At 52.4% G+C, this 22,344-nt stretch overlaps 1 protein-coding gene across 2 annotated transcripts in view; it reads right to left on the reverse strand.

Moving 5' to 3' along the window:
* Nucleotides 1-21,046, reverse strand: part of slc8a4a (solute carrier family 8 member 4a) — a 29,561-nt gene extending 8,515 nt beyond the window's left edge. The window contains exons 1-5 of one of the 2 annotated variants that reach the window (XM_030361184.1): nt 20,639-21,046; nt 18,387-19,864; nt 16,965-17,488; nt 2,493-2,599; nt 1,707-1,825 (exon numbers count right to left, since the gene is read on the reverse strand). In XM_030361184.1, coding sequence (XP_030217044.1) covers nt 1,707-1,825; nt 2,493-2,599; nt 16,965-17,488; nt 18,387-19,760 — 2,124 coding nt within the window. In that variant the 5' untranslated portion in view covers nt 19,761-19,864; nt 20,639-21,046. Of the gene's footprint in view, nt 1-1,706; nt 1,826-2,492; nt 2,600-16,964; nt 17,489-18,386; nt 19,886-20,638 lie in introns of both variants that reach the window. The other variant, XM_030361183.1, reaches the window with a different exon arrangement.
* Nucleotides 21,047-22,344: the final 1,298 nt, after the last annotated feature.

Raw genomic sequence — 22,344 nt, forward strand, 5'->3', positions numbered from 1 at the left:
GCCTCTAGTCCTATCAGATGGGGCCCCTACCTCTAGTTCTATCAGATGGGATCCTACCTCTAGTCCTATCAGATGGGGCCCTACCTCTAGTCCTATCAGATGGGGCCCATGCCTCCTGTCCTATCAGATGGGGCCCCTGGCTCCTTTCCTATCAGATGGGGCCCATGCCTCCTGTCCTATCAGATGGGGCCCCTACCTCTAGTCCTATCAGATGGGGCCCTACCTCTAGTCCTATCAGATGGGGCCCTACCTCTAGTCCTATCAGATGGGGCCCCTGCCTCTAGTCCTATCAGATGGGCCCCCTGGCTCCTGTCCTATCAGATGGGGCCCTACCTCCTGTCCTATCAGATGGGGGCCCTACCTCTAGTCCTATCAGATGGGCCCCCTGGCTCCTGTCCTATCAGATGGGGCCCCTACCTCTAGTCCTATCAGATGGGGCCCTACCTCTAGTCCTATCAGATGGGGCCCTACCTCTAGTCCTATCAGATGGGGCCCCTGCCTCTAGTCCTATCAGATGGGGCCCTACCTTTAGTCCTATCAGATGGGGCCCTTGCCTCTAGTCCTATCAGATGGGGCCCATGCCTCCTGTCCTATCAGATGGGGCCCCTGGCTCCTGTCCTATCAGATGGGGCCCCTGGCTCCTGTCCTATCAGATGGGGCCCCTGGCTCCTGTCCTATCAGATGGGGCCCCTACCTCTAGTCCTATCAGATGGGGCCCTACCTCTAGTCCTATCAGATGGGGCCCCTGCCTCTAGTCCTATCAGATGGGGCCCCTACCTCTAGTCCTATCAGATGGGATCCTACCTCTAGTCCTATCAGATGGGGCCCTACCTCTAGTCCTATCAGATGGGGCCCATGCCTCCTGTCCTATCAGATGGGGCCCCTGGCTCCTTTCCTATCAGATGGGGCCCATGCCTCCTGTCCTATCAGATGGGGCCCCTGCCTCCTGTCCTCTACAATGTCATTAACAAGTTGTAGTTTTCTCGCGTCGTTGCGGTGAAACGGCGAGCCCTGCGACCCCCGACCTCGTGGTGGCTCCACGGTACCGAGACGAGCGGTTCTTCCCCGCGCTCGGCCCCGCTCTAGGCGGGCAGCGTCGTCCAGTGCTCAGGGCCTTCCAAGGGTTGTAGGTTCGAAGCCCAATGTCCACAATCTACCTGTGTAGCCATCCCTGATCCCGGGTCCTCACCTACATGCTCGTTCAGAACCGGGATCTGAACCGGAGCCGTCGCTCAGTCTAGCGCTGAACGGCTCAGTAGGGTCTGAACCGGAGCCGTCGCTCAGTCTAGCGCTGAACGGCTCAGTAGGGTCTGAACCGGAGCCGTCGCTCAGTCTAGCGCTGAACGGCTCAGTAGGGTCTGAACCGGAGCCATCGCTCAGTCTAGCGCTGAACGGCTCAGTAGGGTCTGAACCGGAGCCGTCGCTCAGTCTAGCGCTGAACGGCTCAGTAGGGTCTGAACCGGAGCCGTCGCTCAGTCTAGCGCTGAACGGCTCAGTAGGGTCTGAACCGGAGCCGTCGCTCAGTCTAGCGCTGAACGGCTCAGTAGGGTCTGAACCGGAGCCGTCGCTCAGTCTAGCGCTGAACGGCTCAGTAGGGTCTGAACCGGAGCCGTCGCTCAGTCTAGCGCTGAACGGCTCAGTAGGGTCTGAACCGGAGCCGTCGCTCAGTCTAGCGCTGAACGGCTCAGTAGGGGGCGCTCACCGACCTTGAACTCGTAGGACTCCTCGATGACCACCTCCAGGCGGACGTGCTCCCCCAGGCTGGGGCAGCCCATCTTGGCCACGTCCACCAAGTCCACCATCGGCTTGTTATCGTTGGAGTCCCCTGCAACCCACACATGGTACAGTCCACAATCAACACATGGTACGGTCCACAATACTGTTGTAGTTTAGGATTACAAACCAACACATGGTACAGTCCACAATCAACACATGGTACAGTCCACAATACTGTTGTAGTTTAGGATTACCAACCAACACATGGTACGGTCCACAATACTACATTAGCTGTGGAGGGGAGTAGCGTCAGCTGTGGAGAGGAGTAGCGTTAGCTGTGGAGAGGAGTAGCGTTAGCTGTGGAGAGGAGTAGCGTTAGCTGTGGAGAGGAGTAGCGTTAGCTGTGGAGAGGAGTAGCGTTAGCTGTGGAGAGGAGTCGCGTTAGCTGTGGACAGGAGTAGCGTTAGCTGTGGACAGGAGTAGCGTTAGCTGTGGAGAGGAGTAGCGTTAGCTGTGGAGAGGAGTAGCGTTAGCTGTGGAGAGGAGTAGCGTTAGCTGTGGAGAGGAGTAGCGTTAGCTGTGGAGAGGAGTAGCGTTAGCTGTTGACAGGAGTAGCGTTAGCTGTGGAGAGGAGTAGCGTTAGCTGTTGACAGGAGTAGCGTTAGCTGTGGAGAGGAGTAGCGTTAGCTGTGGAGAGGAGTAGCGTTAGCTGTTGACAGGAGTAGCGTTAGCTGTGGAGAGGAGTAGCGTTAGCCGCTGGTAGCTTGTTAGCTCACCGTGCTTCTGGCCGACCTCCAGCAGGATGGGCTCCTCCAGCACGATGATGAAGGTCTTGTTCTTCTCGTACTCCTCATCATCGATGATCTTCACGTCCAGCAGTCTCCTGAAACAGGTGGGTGACGGGTCAATACAGCGCCTACTGTTAATGCTATAGGTTATACATGTTACTAACAGGTGGGTGACGGGTCAATACAGCGCCTGCTGTTAATGCTATAGGTTATACATGTTGCTAACAGGTGGGTGACGGGTCAATACAGCGCCTACTGTTAATGCTATAGGTTATACATGTTACTAACAGGTGGGTGACGGGTCAATACAGCGCCTACTGTTAATGCTATAGGTTATACATGTTACTAACAGGTGGGTGACGGGTCAATACAGCGCCTGCTGTTAATGCTATAGGTTATACATGTTGCTAACAGGTGGGTGACGGGTCAATACAGCGCCTACTGTTAATGCTATAGGTTATACATGTTACTAACAGGTGGGTGACGGGTCAATACAGCGCCTGCTGTTAATGCTATAGGTTATACATGTTACTAACAGGTGGGTGACGGGTCAATACAGCGCCTGCTGTTAATGCTATAGGTTATACATGTTGCTAACAGGTGGGTGACGGGTCAATACAGCGCCTACTGTTAATGCTATAGGTTATACATGTTACTAACAGGTGAGTGACGGGTCAATACAGCGCCTACTGTTAATGCTATAGGTTATACATGTTACTAACAGGTGGATGACGGGTCAATACAGCGCCTACTGTTAATGCTATAGGTTATACATGTTACTAACAGGTGGGTGACGGGTCAATACAGCGCCTACTGTTAATGTTATAGGTTATACATGTTACTAACAGGTGAGTGACGGGTCAATACAGCGCCTACTGTTAATGCTATAGGTTATACATGTTACTAACAGGTGGGTGACGGGTCAATACAGCGCCTACTGTTAATGCTATAGGTTATACATGTTACTAACAGGTACAGAACACATGTGAGAATGAATGAATATCCATACTATAGAATGTATGTTGAGTATGTAGCGTGTAAAGATGAGAGGATACGTAAGGCGTTAGTGTATGCTACACGTGAACCTCCTAAGATGGCGCAATTTGATTGGTTCGCTATCTCTGGATATTGGGCAATATCCCGTGATCGAGATCTCAAACTCGGGATATTGTTTTCTAATGGCGTGACAGCCGTCTCGTCACGCTAATAAAAACAAATAAATCCTGGCACAAAGTGTTATCTAGTTTATTTTGGGAGTGTTCTCGTGTAGTATATACTAGTACAATCATACGCCTCAGGCTCCGGGGATAGTTGGGAACGCTCCCTCCGCCTGCTGCGATTAATTGTTAATTAACATAGCGAGGACAGGCAGGTGTACGCCAAATGTATAGGCTATAGAATGTATCGTTAAAAAAGAGATGTATAAGATACATAGCATCGTAAAATTGAAAGTGTCATGATTCCAGCGGAGGGTTTCAAACATTCTAGAAAACCCAAGCCCCCATTTGTTACTCTTCTGACTTAAGGAAAAGCAGCAAGATGGCAGCTGGGAATGGGTCTGACATCTTGCGATGCGTCCTATAGAAAGCTTTCTCTAGGCTGTAACAAGTGTGTTCTTACTTTAACACCGTTATTCCGGGGACGAGAGACAGCCTGTTTTATTGTTTACTGTATTGAATTATGTTTGGTTCAAACAAAGCCCCCAGCAGATGGTGTGCTTGTCCACCTGAGAACTGGACTGTTTCCAATCAGAGCATGAAGTCAAAACAAATGATTTATTACGTCCCAAAGACACACTCAATGGCAGAACACTAACATTCACATTGTGTTAAACACAGCAACACAAAATGTGTTCTCCTGATGAACCTCCTGATACAACCCACCCACCATCACCCAGGGCAGAATAATCATGCTTGATTAGGATTGTTTTTATGACGATTATTATGTTTCAGACAAGTGCGTATTTAGAAGGTGTTTTTCGACGACTCTCAGCGAACGGAAATGTACTGAAACAGTTTGTTATATCACTTCCCCGGTCGAAGCGTGTCATCTCTATCTCCCTCTTAACAACGTGGGCGGCGTTTCTATTTCTGTCTACTCAAATCTCTACTCATATATCTACACTCTACTGGAATACCTACTGCTATACCTACTGGACTCATTCTCTACTCATAGATCTACTCCCTACTTGAATATCTTCTCATATTTCTACACTATACTTGAATATCTTCTAATATCTACTCTCTATTTGAATATATACTCATACATCTACCTAACTCAAATCATTTCTCATATTTCTTTAAAATATACTTTTATAATATAATTAATCTTATTTCTCTCTCTACTTAAATAAATTGAATGTTTAGTTTATTCATGCTAAGGTGCCGGACAATTCAAGAGCACAAACATAATACATACATCCAACACGCATTAACAACAACAAAGGTGGCAGTAGGAAAAGGCGATGTCACCGATTATAATTGTAGTATACAATCTAAAAGCAAACTGAAATACAATAGAAAAGTAATTTAATTAGCAGTAAAAAGTGAACATCAATTTAAAAAGATGAACCTCCCTGGCCTCAGTCTTCATGTTACGGAGCAGAAGTGAGGGAAGAATCGTCAAAGCAAAAGATTGAGTTTAATATTGAATCAGTCAAATAAGCAATAGTCGCATTATCATGTAGTAGTATTCCCATTCCTCCGACAATCAAGGACACAACCTCTCTCTCGCTCCATTGGCCAACGGCTCAACCAATCCCGTCACAGAAGCCGACTGAACAGTGTAATTTAAAAAACTTTAATATTATAAAATCGTAAATAATTCAGATGGAATGAAGTCTTATGAGTGTTACGATAAAGGTCAACCTTAAGTGGTTATTGGTGAACGACCTTTCAGAGTTTTTTGGGGAAACATTAGAAGCCTGCTGGTAAACAGCCGACCGTATCTTATCTAGTATTCCACAAACATGCTGCAATACTTTCCAGTTATTTTTCATCAGCCCCATAATGTTTCTACTTGTTTATTTATTATTTATTATCCATTTATTTAATATTTATTATTCATTTATGTATTATTTATTATTCATGCCTTTTACCCAGCATACGTGTTCTGTTCCCGGCTCAGTGAGGAGCGAAGATACGGAGAGAAAGAGTTTGAGATGAGAGACGGACATCTGTTCACCGACGGCCTATGGAACGTCCCAGCATGCACCTGTCCCAGCATGCACCCGGCAACCAAGCTTCAGCAACTCTTTTTAATGTCTACGATTCATGCATACAATTCTTTGTTGACACGTAGCCGTGGTAACTCTAAATGGGCCCATGGCTTCCTGTAACTCAGTGTCACGTGACAGATCTTACCTGGCCGCCTGACTCAGCCTTTAGGCAAAGTCTGAGTCAAAGATCAATACAACATAACTGAAAGGTTAAGGGGTCGAATGAATCCCATCCCTGCTGACTGGCACCGGGCCAGAACACCTGGATAAAGAGCCAGACCAGGGCTCCGTTCCAACACCTGGATAAAGAGCCAGACCAGGGCTCCGTTCCAACACCTGGATAAAGAGCCAGACCAGGGCTCCGTTCCAACACCTGGATAAAGAGCCAGACCAGGGCTCCGTTCCAACACCTGGATAAAGAGCCAGACCAGGGCTCCGTTCCAACACCTGGATAAAGAGCCAGACCAGGGCTCCGTTCCAACACCTGGATAAAGAGCCAGACCAGGGCTCCGTTCCAACACCTGGATAAAGAGCCAGACCAGGGCTCCGTTCCAACACCTGGATAAAGAGCCAGACCAGGGCTCCGTTCCAACACCTGGATAAAGAGCCAGACCAGGGCTCCGTTCCAACACCTGGATAAAGAGCCAGACCAGGGCTCCGTTCCAACACCTGGATAAAGAGCCAGACCAGGGCTCCGTTCCAACACCTGGATTAAAGCTCCTTCCTCTGCCGTCGCTGGCCGCTGCTGGCGGTCCAGACGTCCACAGAGCGTCCTTTAGAACCGCCCTGCCCCCCCGCTGAGCTAACATCTGGACAGCGTGAGGCATCGTTTGGCCCCCCCCCCGTACCGCTTAGCGGCGTCCACCTCTGTAGGATCTGCATATCGAGGAGGTTTGCTATGAATGGGGAGCGGGGGGGGTTGGCGTGTCGTGACCCGGGGTAACCTGGGCGATGATGATGTTCAGGGGAGGGGGTGGGGGGGGGGTTGAGAGAGAGAGGGAGATACCTGGAGTAGCGTTCAATTTCCTGCTTTCCTCCGCAGCACAAAGCTTTAGGCCCGGCCTAATGAACCATTGGAGACTTCTGATTGGCTGCAAACGATCCCGGTCTATAAATAGCTCCAGTCCCGCAGACGGGAGTGGAGCTAGCTCCAGTTCCTCAGACGGGAGTGGAGCTAGCTCCAGTCCCTCAGACGGGAGTGGAGCTAGCTCCAGTCCCTCAGACGGGAGTGGAGCTAGCTCCAGTCCCTCAGACGGGAGTGGAGCTAGCTCCAGTCCCTCAGACGGGAGTGGAGCTAGCTCCAGTTCCTCAGACGGGAGTGGAGCTAGCTCCAGTTCCTCAGGTTAGCGGGAGGCTGAACCTCATCAGTGTTCACCAGGAGCCGGGTCAGAGATGATTCCCCTTCATCAGAGGTCTTCTTCTGCCCGCCTCTCACCTCTCCCCCCTTACATAAGGACCCTTTATGTGCTCTCAGCCGCTCCTACAATCACCAGCCGACACCGAGTACCTCCGGCCGTCCACGGGTTTATGCAGATCCCCCCTAATCCCCCCGCACTCAGAGCGCTGGGGGGACTTTTGGTCGTGTCTCTAATCTTTTTATTGCGCTGCAAAATATAGAAGAGGAATATCCATCTGAAATGATTCCAGGTCTACTGGGGGTCTACTGGGGGTCTACTGGGGGTCTACTGGGGGTCCACTGGGGGTCTACTGGGGGTCTACTGGGGTCTACTGGGGGTCTACTGGGGGTCTACTGGGGGTCCAGGGACCTCAGTCTGAGCCGGGGGGTTCCTCCTGCTGACAGTCTCACCCATCGGTCAGCTGGAGAGGTTCAGAAAGGTGCACAGGCGGCACGTACACACACACACACACACACACACACACACACACACACACACACACACACACACACACACACACACACACACACACACACACACACACACACACACACACCGTGCAAACTCACAGATATACGCAGCCACACCCACATAAACAGATACATGCATGCATAAACATATACATCCTGCACACACACAGACACGCACACGCTCACGCACACAAAGATATCATCAAAGACACACACACACACACAAAGACATCATCAAAGACACACACACACAGACAAACACACAAAGACATAATCACAGACACACACACAAACACAGACATAATTGCAGACACAAACTTACACAAATACACACACATACAAAGACATAATCACAGACACATATACACACACAAGGACATATGCACCCTCACAGAGTCGCGTACACACACACACCAGCCCTCACACTGGCCCTGAGCCCTGGGCTGTGTTGTGGCGTTGTGAACGATGCTGAAGATCCTAATGAGGAAGAAGCTGCTCTGTGTTCACAAGCCTCCCTGCCTGCTCAGCACACAACACACACACGCAGAGCCTGGAGACACACACGCATGCAGAACACACACACACACACACACACACACACACACACACACACACACACACACACACACACACACACACACACACACACACACACACTAACATGCATGCACCACACAAACACACACAAGGACAATACATACACACACAATCACGCATGCAACACGCACATATGCACCACACATTAATGCGCCACACGTAAGTGCATGACACAAAGGCAAGCATGCACCAAGCACACACACGCATGCAGATCACACACACACACACACGGATGTATCCACATAACACAATCATAAATGCAGCCTGAAAACACACATGGAATTCTTTTTGGGAAAAGGAAGGTCATCTTCATACATTCAATAAATGAAACAAAAATAATGTCAATTCAATTTGCATATCCCCCCATGTCCCCCCCCCCCCCATGTCCAGACAGATTCCCTGAGTGGACATTGGTTGTGAGAGGACTGTACAGAGGACTGTACAGAGAGTACTGTACAGAGTACTGTGCAGAGTACTTTATGGCAGAGTACTGTACAGAGGACTGTACAGCAGAGTACTTTACAGAGAGTACTGTACAGAGTACTTTATGGCAGAGTACTGTGCAGAGCACTGTACAGCAGAGTACTTTACAGAGAGTACTGTACAGAGGAGTACTTTACAGAGAGTACTGTACAGAGTACTGTACAGAGTACTTTATGGCAGAGTACTGTGTAGAGCACTGTACAGCAGAGTACTTTATGGAGAGTACTGTACAGAGTACTGTACATCAGAGTACTGTACAGAGGAGTACTGTACAGAGTACTGTACAGAGTACTTTATGGCAGAGTACTGTACAGCAGAGTACTTTACAGAGAGTACTCTACAGAGTACTGTACAGAGTACTTTATGGCAGAGTACTGTGCAGAGCACTGTACAGCAGAGTACTTTACAGAGAGAACTGCACAGAGTACTTTATGGCAGAGTACTGTGCAGAGTACTGTACAGCAGAGTACTTTACAGAGAGTACTGTACAGAGTACTAAATGGTGAAGGCCTTTTCATAAACAACAAAGATGGCGGCTGCTGATCACACGTTGTGTTTCTCTGATTGGCTGTAGGTCTGTCCAATGGCATCCAGAGACATTTTAACAGCACTGGTGGATAACGACCCTTGGAGAACAGTGATCGGAGATGGGACATCGGAACGGTTCTGAACTCAAACATCCGGCGATGACAAACGTCTACATGAGCCATGTAAATGTATGTTTCGCGCAGCACTGAGAACAAACTTCATGCACTGCAGGTCTGGCCTTCCATCACAACACCACCCACCTGCTCCTCCCCCATCTCCTCCGTCGAATCCCCCCAGGCCGGCCCAGACGGGCGGTGTTCAACACCACCCTATCAGATGATGCCTCTCCGCCCCCACGGCGACTACAGAGAGTGATTCACCACGCGAGGCCGTCGAGGCCGAGAGGTACACCGTCAGATCGATCAGAAGATACACCTCCCCTTCTGTCTGCCTGCAGGAACCGGGAGGGACCGGTCTGTCCCAGCCCCCTTTTAGGGACACTGTCCCAGGACGGTCTGTCCCAGCCCCCACTGAGGGACACTGTCCCAGGACGGTCTGTCCCAGCGCCTCTGAGGGACACTGTCCCAGCCCCTCTGAGGGACACTGTCCCAGGACGGCTTCCCCGAGCTGTCCCTCCTCCCAGAGCTGTCCCCTCCTTTCTCCACCTGCTGACGGTGTAAGCACCACCACCCTTAGTCTGTGAGGCAGCGAGCCGGCGGCGTGTGACGTCTTGTCTAGGCTGAGCGATCGCTCAGCGTGAATCACCACCTGCCTCCTCCTCCCTCCTCCTCACTCCTCTTCACTCCTCCTCACTGCTCCTCACTCCTCCTCCCTCCTCCTCACTCCTCCTCACTGCTCCTCACTCCTCCTCCCTCCTCCTCACTCCTCCTCACTCCTCCTCACTCCTCACTCCTCACTCCTCCTCACTCCTCCTCACTCCTCACTCCTCCTCACTCCTCCTCACTCCTCACTGCTCCTCACTCCTCCTCACTGCTCCTCACTGCTCCTCACTGCTCCTCACTCCTCCTCACTGCTCCTCACTGCTCCTCACTGCTCCTCACAGCTCCTCACTCCTCCTCACTGCTCCTCACTGCTCCTCACTCCTCCTCACTCCCCCTCACTGCTCCTCACTCCCCCTCACTGCTCCTCACTGCTCCTCACTCCTCCTCCCTCCTCCTCACTCCTCCTCCCTCCTCCTCACTCCTCTTCACTCCTCCTCACTGCTCCTCACTCCTCCTCCCTCCTCCTCACTCCTCCTCACTCCTCCTCACTCCCCCTCACTGCTCCTCACTCCTCCTCACTCCTCCTCACTCCCCCTCACTCCTCCTCACTCCTCCTCACTGCTCCTCACTGCTCCTCACTGCTCCTCACTCCTCCTCACTCCTCCTCACTGCTCCTCACTCCTCCTCACTGCTCCTCACTCCTCCTCACTGCTCCTCACTCCTCCTCACTCCTCCTCACTGCTCCTCACTCCTCCTCACTCCTCCTCACTGCTCCTCACTCCTCCTCACTCCCCCTCACTGCTCCTCACTCCTCCTCACTCCCCCTCACTGCTCCTCACTCCTCCTCACTCCTCCTCACTCCTCACTCCTCCTCACTCCTCCTCCCTCCTCTTCACTCCTCACTGCTCCTCACTCCTCCTCACTCCTCCTCACTCCTCCTCACTACTCCTCACTCCTCCTCACTCCTCCTCACTACTCCTCACTCCTCCTCACTCCTCCTCACGGCGGTTTGTTCATAAAGAGGAGAATGGTCCTCCTGCTTCTCCTTCTCCGCTGCTTTGTGACCGGAGACAGACGGACACAAGGAGCTGGAGCTCCTGTTGGCCTTCCTCCTTGGGGTGCCACTGTGAGGAGGAGGGGGAGGAGGAGGAGGAGGAGGAGGGGGAGGGGGAGGGGGAGGAGGAGGGGGAGGAGGAGGAGGAGGAGGAGGAGGGGGAGGAGGAGCGGGGGGAGGAGGAGGTGGAGGAGGGGGAGGAGGATGGCTGGATGCTGGGTGGATAAGTTGTATTCGGTGTTCCCTGGTTGGACGAGGATGGTTTGGAGAAGCTCCCAGCTGGTATCATGAGGAGCCCGGACTCTCCCATGGAGATTAGACTGTTGTTGTTTTCTATCAGAGTGTGAAATGAAACACTCCTTATCTGGCGAGCGCTCCCTGCCGCCCGGGTTACTGTCCACCTGTTCGTTAGTGCGTGTGTTCGAAGAGAACCCCAGGCTGTTCCTCTCTCCGAGTGGGAACACACGGCAACAAGAGACACTGACCCCTCCTCTGAGCCGCTGCTGAAGCCACGAAGTGAACGAGCCAACGGACAGCGCTCCGCGTTTACATCGGCGTTCCCCAATGAACACAGAGGAGCAGAAATACTTTCCCGTCCTTTTTTCTGCCTTTTCTTTTGACACAATGTATTCACCTGCCGATCCGCCCCCTCCCTCGACCTAGATAACACGCCCACACAAGCCCTCTCACCGCTTGACTCATCGCTGGCACATACTGTACCGCCATGGTGCTGACGGAGACTGATGGAGACACACACACACACACACACACACACACACACACACACACACACACACACACACACACACACACACACACACACACACACACACACACACAGCACTTGATGGAGACATGGTAGAGCCATACAGAGCCATGGTGGAGACGCACTCGCGCAAGCGGAACGCCGGAGACACACAGCGTGGAGACGTGCTTTGGCTCCTTATGGTTCCTCATGGTTCCTCATGGTTCCTCATGGCTCCTTATGGTTCCTCATGGTTCCTCATGGTTCCTCATGGTTCCTCATGGCTCCTCATGGTTCCTCATGGTTCCTTATACCCGGTTACTATGTGGCGCCGTGCTTTGCACTTTATTGTGTTGAAAGGAATCCATGTTGATTTGCAAAATGGTGTGTGAGTGTACGTGTGTGTGTGTGCATTTATCTGCTTGTGTGTGTGTATGATAAACGTAGTTCTCTGTCTTTGTGGTCGTCCTGTCTGTGGTTCCTGTCTGTGGCTCCTGTCTGTGGCTCCTGTCTGTGGTTCCTGTCTGTGGTTCCTGTCTGTGGCTCCTGTCTGTGGTTCCTGTCTGTGGTTCCTGTCTGTGGTTCCTGTCTGTGGCTCCTGTCTGTGGTTCCTGCCTGTGGTTCCTGTCTGTGGCTCCTGTCTGTGGTTCCTGTCTGTGGCTCCTGTCTGTGGCTCCTGTCTGTGGCTCTTGTCTGTGGTTCCTGTCTGCGGCTCCTGTCTGTGGCTCCTGTCTGTGGTTCCTGTCTGTGGTTCCTGTCTGTGGTTCCTGTCTGTGGCTCCTGTCTTGTGACGTCCGCATCTCATCCATGTTTCATTTCAGAGCGTCTTATCGTATCGGCAAAAACGACTCCTAAGTTCTGAGTGGGTAGGTGTGCTTGTGTGTGTTCCTTATGTGTGTGTGTGTGTGTGTGTGTGTGTGTGTGTGTGTGTGGGTGTGGGTGTGGGTGTGTGGGTGAGGACACTCTATCACACAACGCACAACATTCCTTGTGTCTTTCGGTGTGCATCACACGTTGACAACGGATCCTAATTTGCGAGCAGTATGAGCGTGTGCTGTGCTAATTATTCAGCTAATCTTTCCACTCGGTCGTTCCTGAATCCTCTGTATGAAAATAATAAAAATAGCGCATTATGCGGCGGCAGTTAGCCGCCGTTATCTCCTGCAAGGGCTTCTATCTGGCGGTGATTATCCCTGCCAGGCCGATGCTCTCCATCATAATAGCTGCCCCCCCACGCCGCCCCCCCCCCTCTGTGGCGCTGGAGCTGCTGTGATGGCGGCGGAGAGGCGCCTCCAGCCGGGTGTGAGGAGGCCTGGAGGAGGAGCTGGTGGGACGCCAGCGCCGCTGCCCTCGCCGTAGCGGCGCTCCTCACACTCTCTACGCTACGTGGGCCCGCCTGGGATTCCTCGCACACCATCATAAGGTGAGATGCGTCTAAACACGCGCCATTCAAACGCTCTTAAAAGAGTTCCTGGACAGCATCACCGAGATGTTAACGTCAAGCTGCCGTCAAATCAGGACAATTATTTGGTAAGACTTTACAATAAGGTACGCAAAAACGTGAGTAGTTACTGAGGAACGAGTGATGAACGGCCAGGGCCCTAACTGGGGCCCTAACGGGGCCCTAAGTAACAGTTATTCATTTTTGAGCCGGGTTAGGGGTGGGCGTGGGTGGGGCGCAGTGTGTGTGGTGGCGACCTGATACGTCAGGTGAGCACACAGTTCACACACAGTTTTTCTAGAACTGACCACTAGGGGTGTACTCCGAAAAATACGTACACACATAGATACACACACACACACACACACACACACACACACACACACACACACACACACACACACACACACACACACACACACACACACACACACACACACACACACACTTTAAATCCGGTGGAACCTACCCGACGAGGACCTATATGGATTTTGACGGGGTACATTGCCATGCATGTTAAAAATGTGTTCTCACCGCACACAAGGTTCCCACGGGTTTGGTGTGCAATCAGGTTCAAGTTCCCGCCAAGGAGCCAAACAAGTACACCAACACACCCACACATAGACCACAGATAACAAGGGGTATCTGGAGACGCAGCGGTTCAAAGGAGGAAATGAAGATCTGAAGATAAATAAGTTTCTTACTATTACTATTATTACTATTACCATGTAAGCCTGCAAGTCTGCAAGTGTACATAACAGCTTGCACAATGGCAAAGGTGTGTGTCTGTATTGTGTGTGTGTGTGTGTGTGTGTGTGTGTGTGTCTGTGTGTGTGTGTCAACATTAACTTTTTCATGAGGCCTTTACCCTCGGATAAGTACATTTACCTTTTACTTGTCAAGGCACAAAAGTCACTTTTACGAGTAAAAATGTGTCATCTTACAATTCAATAATTGTTCATGTGGTTTGCGAACGGAGAATGCGGAATTCAGAAGAAAACCAACAGTTGCAATCATTCACACCATGTCAACCACATCACTAAAACAGCCATATCCCTCCTCTCATTCATACCACCTCTGAGCAATGTTTAAATCCCCACTTCTTCTCAATAGACTGATTTCCATCTTTAAACTGTTCAGGAACTCCCATAGACCAGTCCCTCTTCATGGAGACACAGCTGGATCCAGGGGAGTCTGCTCTCTCCTCCTGCACTGGGCTTCAACCCAACACAGCTGTTACTCAGACTAATGATGGAGTCATGATATACATCCAAACAGTGTCAACATAGAAATGTTTCGGTAACACTTTACAATAAGGTACCCAAAAACGTGGGTAGTTACTGAGGGTCGAACAAGTAACGTATGATGAATGACCAGGGCCCTAACTGGGGCCCTAATGGGTTCCTAACGGGCCCTAAGTGACAGTTATTCAGTAGCTACTGAAGAGTCACTGGTAAACAGACTAGGGTATACTGTATTCGTTACTGACTAACTAATGCTGAACAACTGGGGCCCTAACTGGGGCCCTAACTTAGTTATTCACTAACTACTGAGGAGTTATGAATCATTCGTTACTTATTCGTTCCTCAGTAACTACCCACATTTTTGCGTACCTTATTATAAAGTGTTACCAATTATTTATATATTAAACCTCACTTTAGAACTTTGATAACTTTGGATTTTAGAAACAAAGTACCAGAAATCATATAACATTATATCTACATTACACTTGCCCTGAGTGATAGGTAGTTCATGTTTTGCTGATGACCAATGGGAACATGGAGATTAGACCGATGGAACGTCTCCCTGCATTGCTGAGAGGGACCTGCACCTGCAGTCTGCTGTGTATCTGCCTCACGGTGTCCTGACCCTTCTCACTAATGATGCGAGAACAGTGTGGTTCAGTATGAACAGGGATTAAGTAATTCAGCGTGCAACTAATTAAGCTATTTACCAAGACTCAAATGATGAGGTGACATGTTGTACTGTGACCATGTGCTGCGATGCCGCAGAACATCGGGTTCACTTGCAGCAGCTTCAACCTCCTCTCCACATTCATGTTCAACACCAAGTAATTCCTCATTTGCCCATTATTTCAACGCCTCATTAATTCAAGTTAAAGACAACAAATCAACTCTGGTGTAGTAGCAGTACGAGGAGAACAGCTTTACCAAGTCAGCTCTAGTGTAGCAGTACGAGGAGAACAGCTTTACCAAGTCAGCTCTAGTGTAGCAGCAGTACGAGGAGAACAGCTTTACCAAGTCAGCTCTAGTGTAGCAGTACGAGGAGAACAGCTTTACCAAGTCAGCTCTAGTGTAGCAGTACGAGGAGAACAGCTTTACCAAGTCAGCTCTAGTGTAGCAGCAGTACGAGGAGAACAGCTTTACCAAGTCAGCTCTAGTGTAGCAGTACGAGGAGAACAGCTTTACCAAGTCAGCTCTAGTGTAGCAGTACGAGGAGAACAGCTTTACCAAGTCAGCTCTAGTGTAGCAGCAGTACGAGGAGAACAGCTTTACCAAGTCAGCTCTAGTGTAGCAGCAGTACGAGGAGAACAGCTTTACCAAATCAGCTCTAGTGTAGCAGCAGTACGAGGAGAACAGCTTTACCAAGTCAGCTCTAGTGTAGCAGCAGTACGAGGAGAACAGCTTTACCAAGTCAGCTCTAGTGTAGCAGTACGAGGAGAACAGCTTTACCAAGTCAGCTCTAGTGTAGCAGCAGTACGAGGAGAACAGCTTTACCAAGTCAGCTCTAGTGTAGCAGTACGAGGAGAACAGCTTTACCAAGTCAGCTCTAGTGTAGCAGTACGAGGAGAACAGCTTTACCAAGTCAGCTCTAGTGTAGCAGCAGTACGAGGAGAACAGCTTTACCAAGTCAGCTCTAGTGTAGCAGCAGTACGAGGAGAACAGCTTTACCAAGTCAGCTCTAGTGTAGCAGCAGTACGAGGAGAACAGCTTTACCAAGTCAGCTCTAGTGTAGCAGTACGAGGAGAACAGCTTTACCAAGTCAGCTCTAGTGTAGCAGCAGTACGAGGAGAACAGCTTTACCAAGTCAGCTCTAGTGTAGCAGTACGAGGAGAACAGCTTTACCAAGTCAGCTCTAGTGTAGCAGTACGAGGAGAACAGCTTTACCAAGTCAGCTCTAGTGTAGCAGCAGTACGAGGAGAACACAACGCATTCAGAAAACATCAACGTGAAGGGAAAGGTAGAGGAGGAGGAGCCGAGATAGGAGGAGGAGCCGAGATAGAGGAGGAGGAGCAGAGATAGAGGAGGAGGAGGAGCCGAGATAGAGGAGGAGGAGCCGAGATAGAGGAGGAGCAGAGATAGAGGAGGAGGAGCCGAGATAGAGGAGGAGGAGCAGAGATAGAGGAGGAGGAGCCGAGATAGAGGAGGAGGAGCCGAGATAGAGAAGGAGGAGGAGCAGAGATAGAGGAGGAGGAGCCGAGATAGAGGAGGAGGAGGAGCCGAGATAGAGGAGGAGGAGGAGCAGAGATATTGGAGGAGGATCTGAGATAGAGGAGGAGGAGGAGCCGAGATAGAGAGGAGGAGCCGAGATAGAGGAGGAGCAGAGATAGAGGAGGAGGAGCAGAGATAGAGGAGGAGGAGGAGCCGAGATAGAGGAGGAGGAGCACCAGAGATAGAGGAGGAGCAGAGATAGAGGAGGAGGAGCAGAGATAGAGGAGGAGGAGCCGAGATAGAGGAGGAGGAGCCGAGATAGAGGAGGAGGAGCAGAGATAGAGGAGGAGGAGCACCAGAGATAGAACCAGGGGTAGAGGAGAGTCAGTGAACACCAAAGCGTGTTCCACTCACATGGTCTCGTCGTTTTGGAACTCCAGCTTGCCGGCCACCTCCTGGTAGTCATCCCCGGCCTTGGCCGTGCCCTCCATGGTGTGGTACGGGATGGCCACCTTGCCCCTGGCGCCCGACGTGCGGTGGACCTTGATCTGCATGCTGCCCACGCTCTCGCTCACCCGCATGGCGCCGCTCTCGAAGGTGAAGATGCCGGCGTGGTCGTCATCGTAGATGGTGACGGTGGCGGAGTGGGCGGAGCCCAGCGCCGCCTTGGGCTGGACGTAGGACGCCAGGCCGCCGCCCGTCGGGCCGCCGCCGGAGGTGATGGCGCCGGGCTCCAGGGTGGCCACCTCGGCGCGGTGCGCCACGCGGGGGTTGCTGAGGTGCACGTAGAAGTGCTCGTCCTCCTCGAAGATGTCGTCGTCGATGACGCCCACGGTGAACTCCTTCACCGCCTCGCCGGGCTTGAACACCAGCGTGCCCTCCGCAAACTCGTAGTCGGAGCCCGCGTTGGCCGTGCCGTCCTCGGTGCGGTAGTCCACCTGGGAACCGAGGGGGGGGGCGGTTAGTAGTTGTTTGGTTGTCTCACCTGTTCAAAGCCCACCTGGACTCTACACAGCCCCCCCCCCCCCCACACACCCCTCTTCAACACTTGTATTGTGTGTTGTACCTGCTGGTACTTAAACATAGTACATGGTGTAGCATCTTACCCTAGCTATCTCTGGTGTGTACGGGGAATGGGTTAGCCTAGTGATTGTTAGTGCTTGGCACTTGTTTCTATCAACATCCCTTCTGTTCCGACAGCGATATATATATATATATATATATATATATATATATATATATATATATATATATATATATAACGCCCGAAATGTAAATGTCAGTGATAGGATATTCAAGTTATGGGTGGATGGGGTGCTCCTAGTCTTCCAAGGCAGAGGTTCTGGGTTCGTACCCCAATGCCTACCGGCAGACTTTGTGGATCCCTTGCAGAAGATACCTCACCCCCACCGGCCCTTTAATAGCATTCTCTCAGTTCCCTGGATAAACGCTTCTCATTGGATAAAAGCCTCCTCCCCACCAACACCCCATCAACACGTGGATCCATCCCAGCGGGGACCCCGGGACAGCGTTGGCCCCAGAAGGTGCTCCTACCTTGACGGTGACCCCGGGACAGCGTTGGCCCCAGAAGGTGCTCCTACCTTGACGGTGACCCCGGGACAGCGTTGGCCCCAGAAGGTGCTCCTACCTTGACGGTGACCCCGGGACAGCGTTGGCCCCAGAAGGTGCTCCTACCTTGACGGTGACCCCGGGACAGCGTTGGCCCCAGAAGGTGCTCCTACCTTGACGGTGACCCCGGGACAGCGTTGGCCCCAGAAGGTGCTCCTACCTTGACGGTGACCCCGGGACAGCATTGGCCCCAGAAGGTGCTCCTACCTTGACGGTGCAGCCGGTGTCGCCGCCGTGGCGCCCCACGGAGAGCTTCAGGGAGCCGCAGTTCTCGAAGCACTGGTAGTGGGACGGCTCAAACTGCAGGTAGACGGTGTGGGGGTCCTCCTCCTGGCCGCTGCCCTCGTGGCAGCTCACCACCTTGCGGGCCTGGTCGGCCGCGTGCTTCTTCAGGATGTTGCCCGCCCCGATCATCATGCGCGTGGCCTGGATGCGGTAGAAGGCGCGGCTCTTCTGCTGCTGCACCAGCACCTGGTAGTTGGCCATCTCGATCAGCTGCTCCATGTCCTTCTCTGGGTGCCGCTGCTTCAGCTCCTTCAGCGTGCGGGCCATCTCCCGCCGGGCCTCCTCCTCCTGGTCCTGCCCCGGGTCCAGGCCTCCTCCGCCCTCCTCCACCCCCTCCAGCATCCCGTCCAGGACGTCCTTGGGGTCGGAGTAGCAGTTGGCCCCGCGGCCGCCGTCCATCTCCAGGTCCATCTTGGTGAACACGCCGTCGCCCTCCGTCCCGATGATGATGCCGCGCTTCTTGTCGGCACGGTAACGCTTGTTGACGTACTTGTAGAAGAAGAGGCGTCGGTCGGCGATCCACGCCTGGAGCACGCACAGCGGGAAGAAGAGGAAGGTGAGCACGGCCTCCCAGACCTCCACCTCCCCGGGGGAGATGACGGCCAGGATGAGGTACAGCCAGATGTAGGCGAAGATGCTCCAGGTGGCCGTGACGAAGAACACCCGCAGGTGCTTGATCTTGCGCACCTCGTTCTCGGGCACCACGTACACGCACAGCGCGATGATGATGAACATGTTGAAGGCGGCGCTGCCCACGATGGTGCTGGGACCCAAGGAGCCGCCCTGGAACTGGTGGCCCACCACCTCGATGACGGACAGCAGGATCTCCGGCGCCGAGGAGCCCAGCGCCATCAGCGTGAGGTTGGACACGGTCTCGTTCCAGACGCGCACGGTGGTGGTGGTGGTCTCGCCGTTGGGCTTGGTGATGGTGACCTCGCGCTCCTGCGACGTGATGACCTCGATGGAGGACATGAAGCGGTCTGCGATGATGGACATCCCCAGGAACATGTAGATGAGGGCGGCGAAGTAGACGATGGCGCGCGCCACCTTGTCGCCCACCGAGGGGTTGAGGGGGTTCCAGGTGGGCAGGACCACCCCCTCGGAGCAGCTCTCCTCCTCGGAGCAGTTGGCCGGGGGCCCGGGGGTGGGCGGGGCGTCGCTGGAGGAGGAGGAGGAGGAGGAGGAGGAAGAGGAGGAGCAGGTGGGGCTGAGGCCTGCTAGGAGGAGCAGGAGGAGGAGGCAGGAGAAGGAGCAGCGAGGCTGGGGTGGTGTCGGGGAGCGTCTGTGGAGGAACATGATGGAGGTCTGTCCGGGGGGGTTCCTCTACGGTGGGGGTTCCTCAACACCAGATGTTCCTCTGGAAGCTTCTGGAACAGGGACGATACGGCCGCGGGGTACGGCTGTGTGCAGCGCAAACAGATCTATTTAGGAATGCAATCAGAAGGTATGAGCAAGGCTTAGCTATGGATAAATAAAAATAACACACACACCGCAGCACACACACACACACACACACACACATAAAGGCACACACACACGCACACACACACACACACACACACACACACACACACACACACACACACACACACACACACACACACACACACACACACACACACACACACACACACACACACACACATATATACACACACACACACATACACATCATCGTAAGCTTTGTGACTCTTGTTTGAAGTATAGGACTTTTGGTCGACACCTCAATATGATTTGATTATGTTCCGTTATGAGAATAGAATATAAAAGAACGATGATGGATGGATTAAGTCGAAACCCTCCCAGGAAGAGCCCACAGCGCTGGTAGTTTGTGCAGTAGAGGCCAGTAGTGGTTGACTGGGGCTGCCACACGGCCAGCAACCATCAACAGCACCACCATGTAGAATGCAGTGCTGAAATTCAGCCTTCAACTTGTAGGTTTGGTCGATTAACTTAATCAGCTGCTGTTGTACTGGATGTATGCACATACGCACTGTTATTTCTGTACATGTCTGGAAGAACACTATCACGATTTCGGCGGTTTTTTGAACAAGCAGCCGTCAATCTCTACAACGCACCGATTTAAAGCAGAAAAGCGTTTCCATCGAGGAGCACAGCAAGAACTAAGTGGGACTGCACCTCCCTCGGTGAGCATGAGTCCAGACCGTACTCACCCACAGGTGGAGGCTCGGTGCTGAGCAGTCCCTGGCAGCACACAGGTGGAGGCTGGGTGGGTGGTGTTCCTACCAGCGGCCGGGCTGCTGCAGGGCTGCTGGCTGGGTGCGCTGCTGTCTTGGGGAGGGAGGTGACGCGGAGCTGTCCATGGTGCTTCTAGCGAATAAAAGGTCGGACAGATTGGTCTCCTCGGTAAACTTAATGAGAGAATCTGTCTTTCTCACGAAGCCAGCCCTTCGAGTTGTTAGGACCTATAAGTTGTTGCTTCTTCTTTCACAAAGGAACGACTTTCACGTCCTCCGTTGGACTCGGCGACGCGCGATTGTTGATGCGTAAATAATCAATTAAATGATTAACTTCGTCCCTCATCCGCATTCTACCGAACGTTTACCGTCGCTGCTCCGATCCGTCAGAACAGGTCTCCAGTCTCTGTCTTCTGCAGGAGAACGCAGAGACGAGCAGGGCTCACATGAGTGTAGGCGTGAAGAGATGGCAACACACACCAAATATGTGTTTGCGTGTGCGTGCGTGTGAGTGTTATGAGAGAGAGAGAGAGAGAGAGAGAGAGAGAGAGAGAGAGAGAGAGAGAGAGAGAGAGAGAGAGAGAGAGAGAGGGAGGAAGGGGGAGAGGGAGACTGTAGGAACCAGATGAATCGGAGGGGCTGTTGAGGAGGAGCTGGGAGCGTTATGTAAATGGGGAGGATTGTGTTTCTCCGGCGACGGGCAGCACCGGAGCGCCGCGCGGGGGGAGCCCGGGAGAGGATCACTGCAGAGCGGGGAGGAGGAGGAGGAGGAGGAGGAGGAGGAGGAGGAGGAGGAGGAGGAGGAGGCCGGTCGTCCTGGTGCCAGGGCGACTGACTGCGCATGAAAGGTCCCAGACAAATGAAGACCCCCCCCCCAGCCCCCAGCCCCCCCCCCCCCTCCCCCCATCATTACCGAATAGTTGTGTGTCTTTGTTTGCCCATGCAGTCCTGTGGGCAGGCAGGGTAGAATCGGGCAATTATATTCAAGTTAAACGTGTGTCTTTTTTAAACGCGAGGCCAATTTGATTATGCGCCATCTGATTGATTGTATTGGGATATCAGCCCTTCTTTAGGGATAATGTTGTACAGCTAGATATAGATATGCAATACCACACCTGGAAAGACTAAAGGTTTCTGAAGCTGCGATCAACGCATTATTAAGCTGCTCAAGGCATTCCCATCACGTTCACGCACTCACACGCCCACACACGCACGCCCACACTCACTAACACACACACAAACGCACACACATAGCCTACTCACACCCCATAGAAATAAGGAAAAAAACGGAAGAAAGATCCCTTGCAGTAAGTGTAAGGTGGACATGGTTTCTGGTGTGTGTGTGTGGGGGGGGGGGGGGGGGGGGTGCTGGTGTCCGTGTGTCGCCTTCACAACCTCAGCTGTTAATTGGTTAATTGGAAGCTAAATTGACCAATGGTTGTTTTATGTGGATTAGATAAAAAACATCCACTCACCAGCTGGGGCGGTGCTGTCCAGGTGTTCCAGACCGTGATGCTGTCCAGGTGTTCCAGACCGTGTTGCTGTCCAGGTGTTCCAGACCGTGTTGCTGTCCAGGTGTTCCAGACCGTGTTGCTGTCCAGGTGTTCCAGACCGTGTTGCTGTCCAGGTGTTCCGTGTTGCTGTCCAGGTGTTCCGTGTTGCTGTCCAGGTGTTCCGTGTTG

This window comes from Gadus morhua, chromosome 7 (assembly GCF_902167405.1).
Source record: "Gadus morhua chromosome 7, gadMor3.0, whole genome shotgun sequence".
NCBI lineage: Eukaryota > Metazoa > Chordata > Actinopteri > Gadiformes > Gadidae > Gadus > Gadus morhua.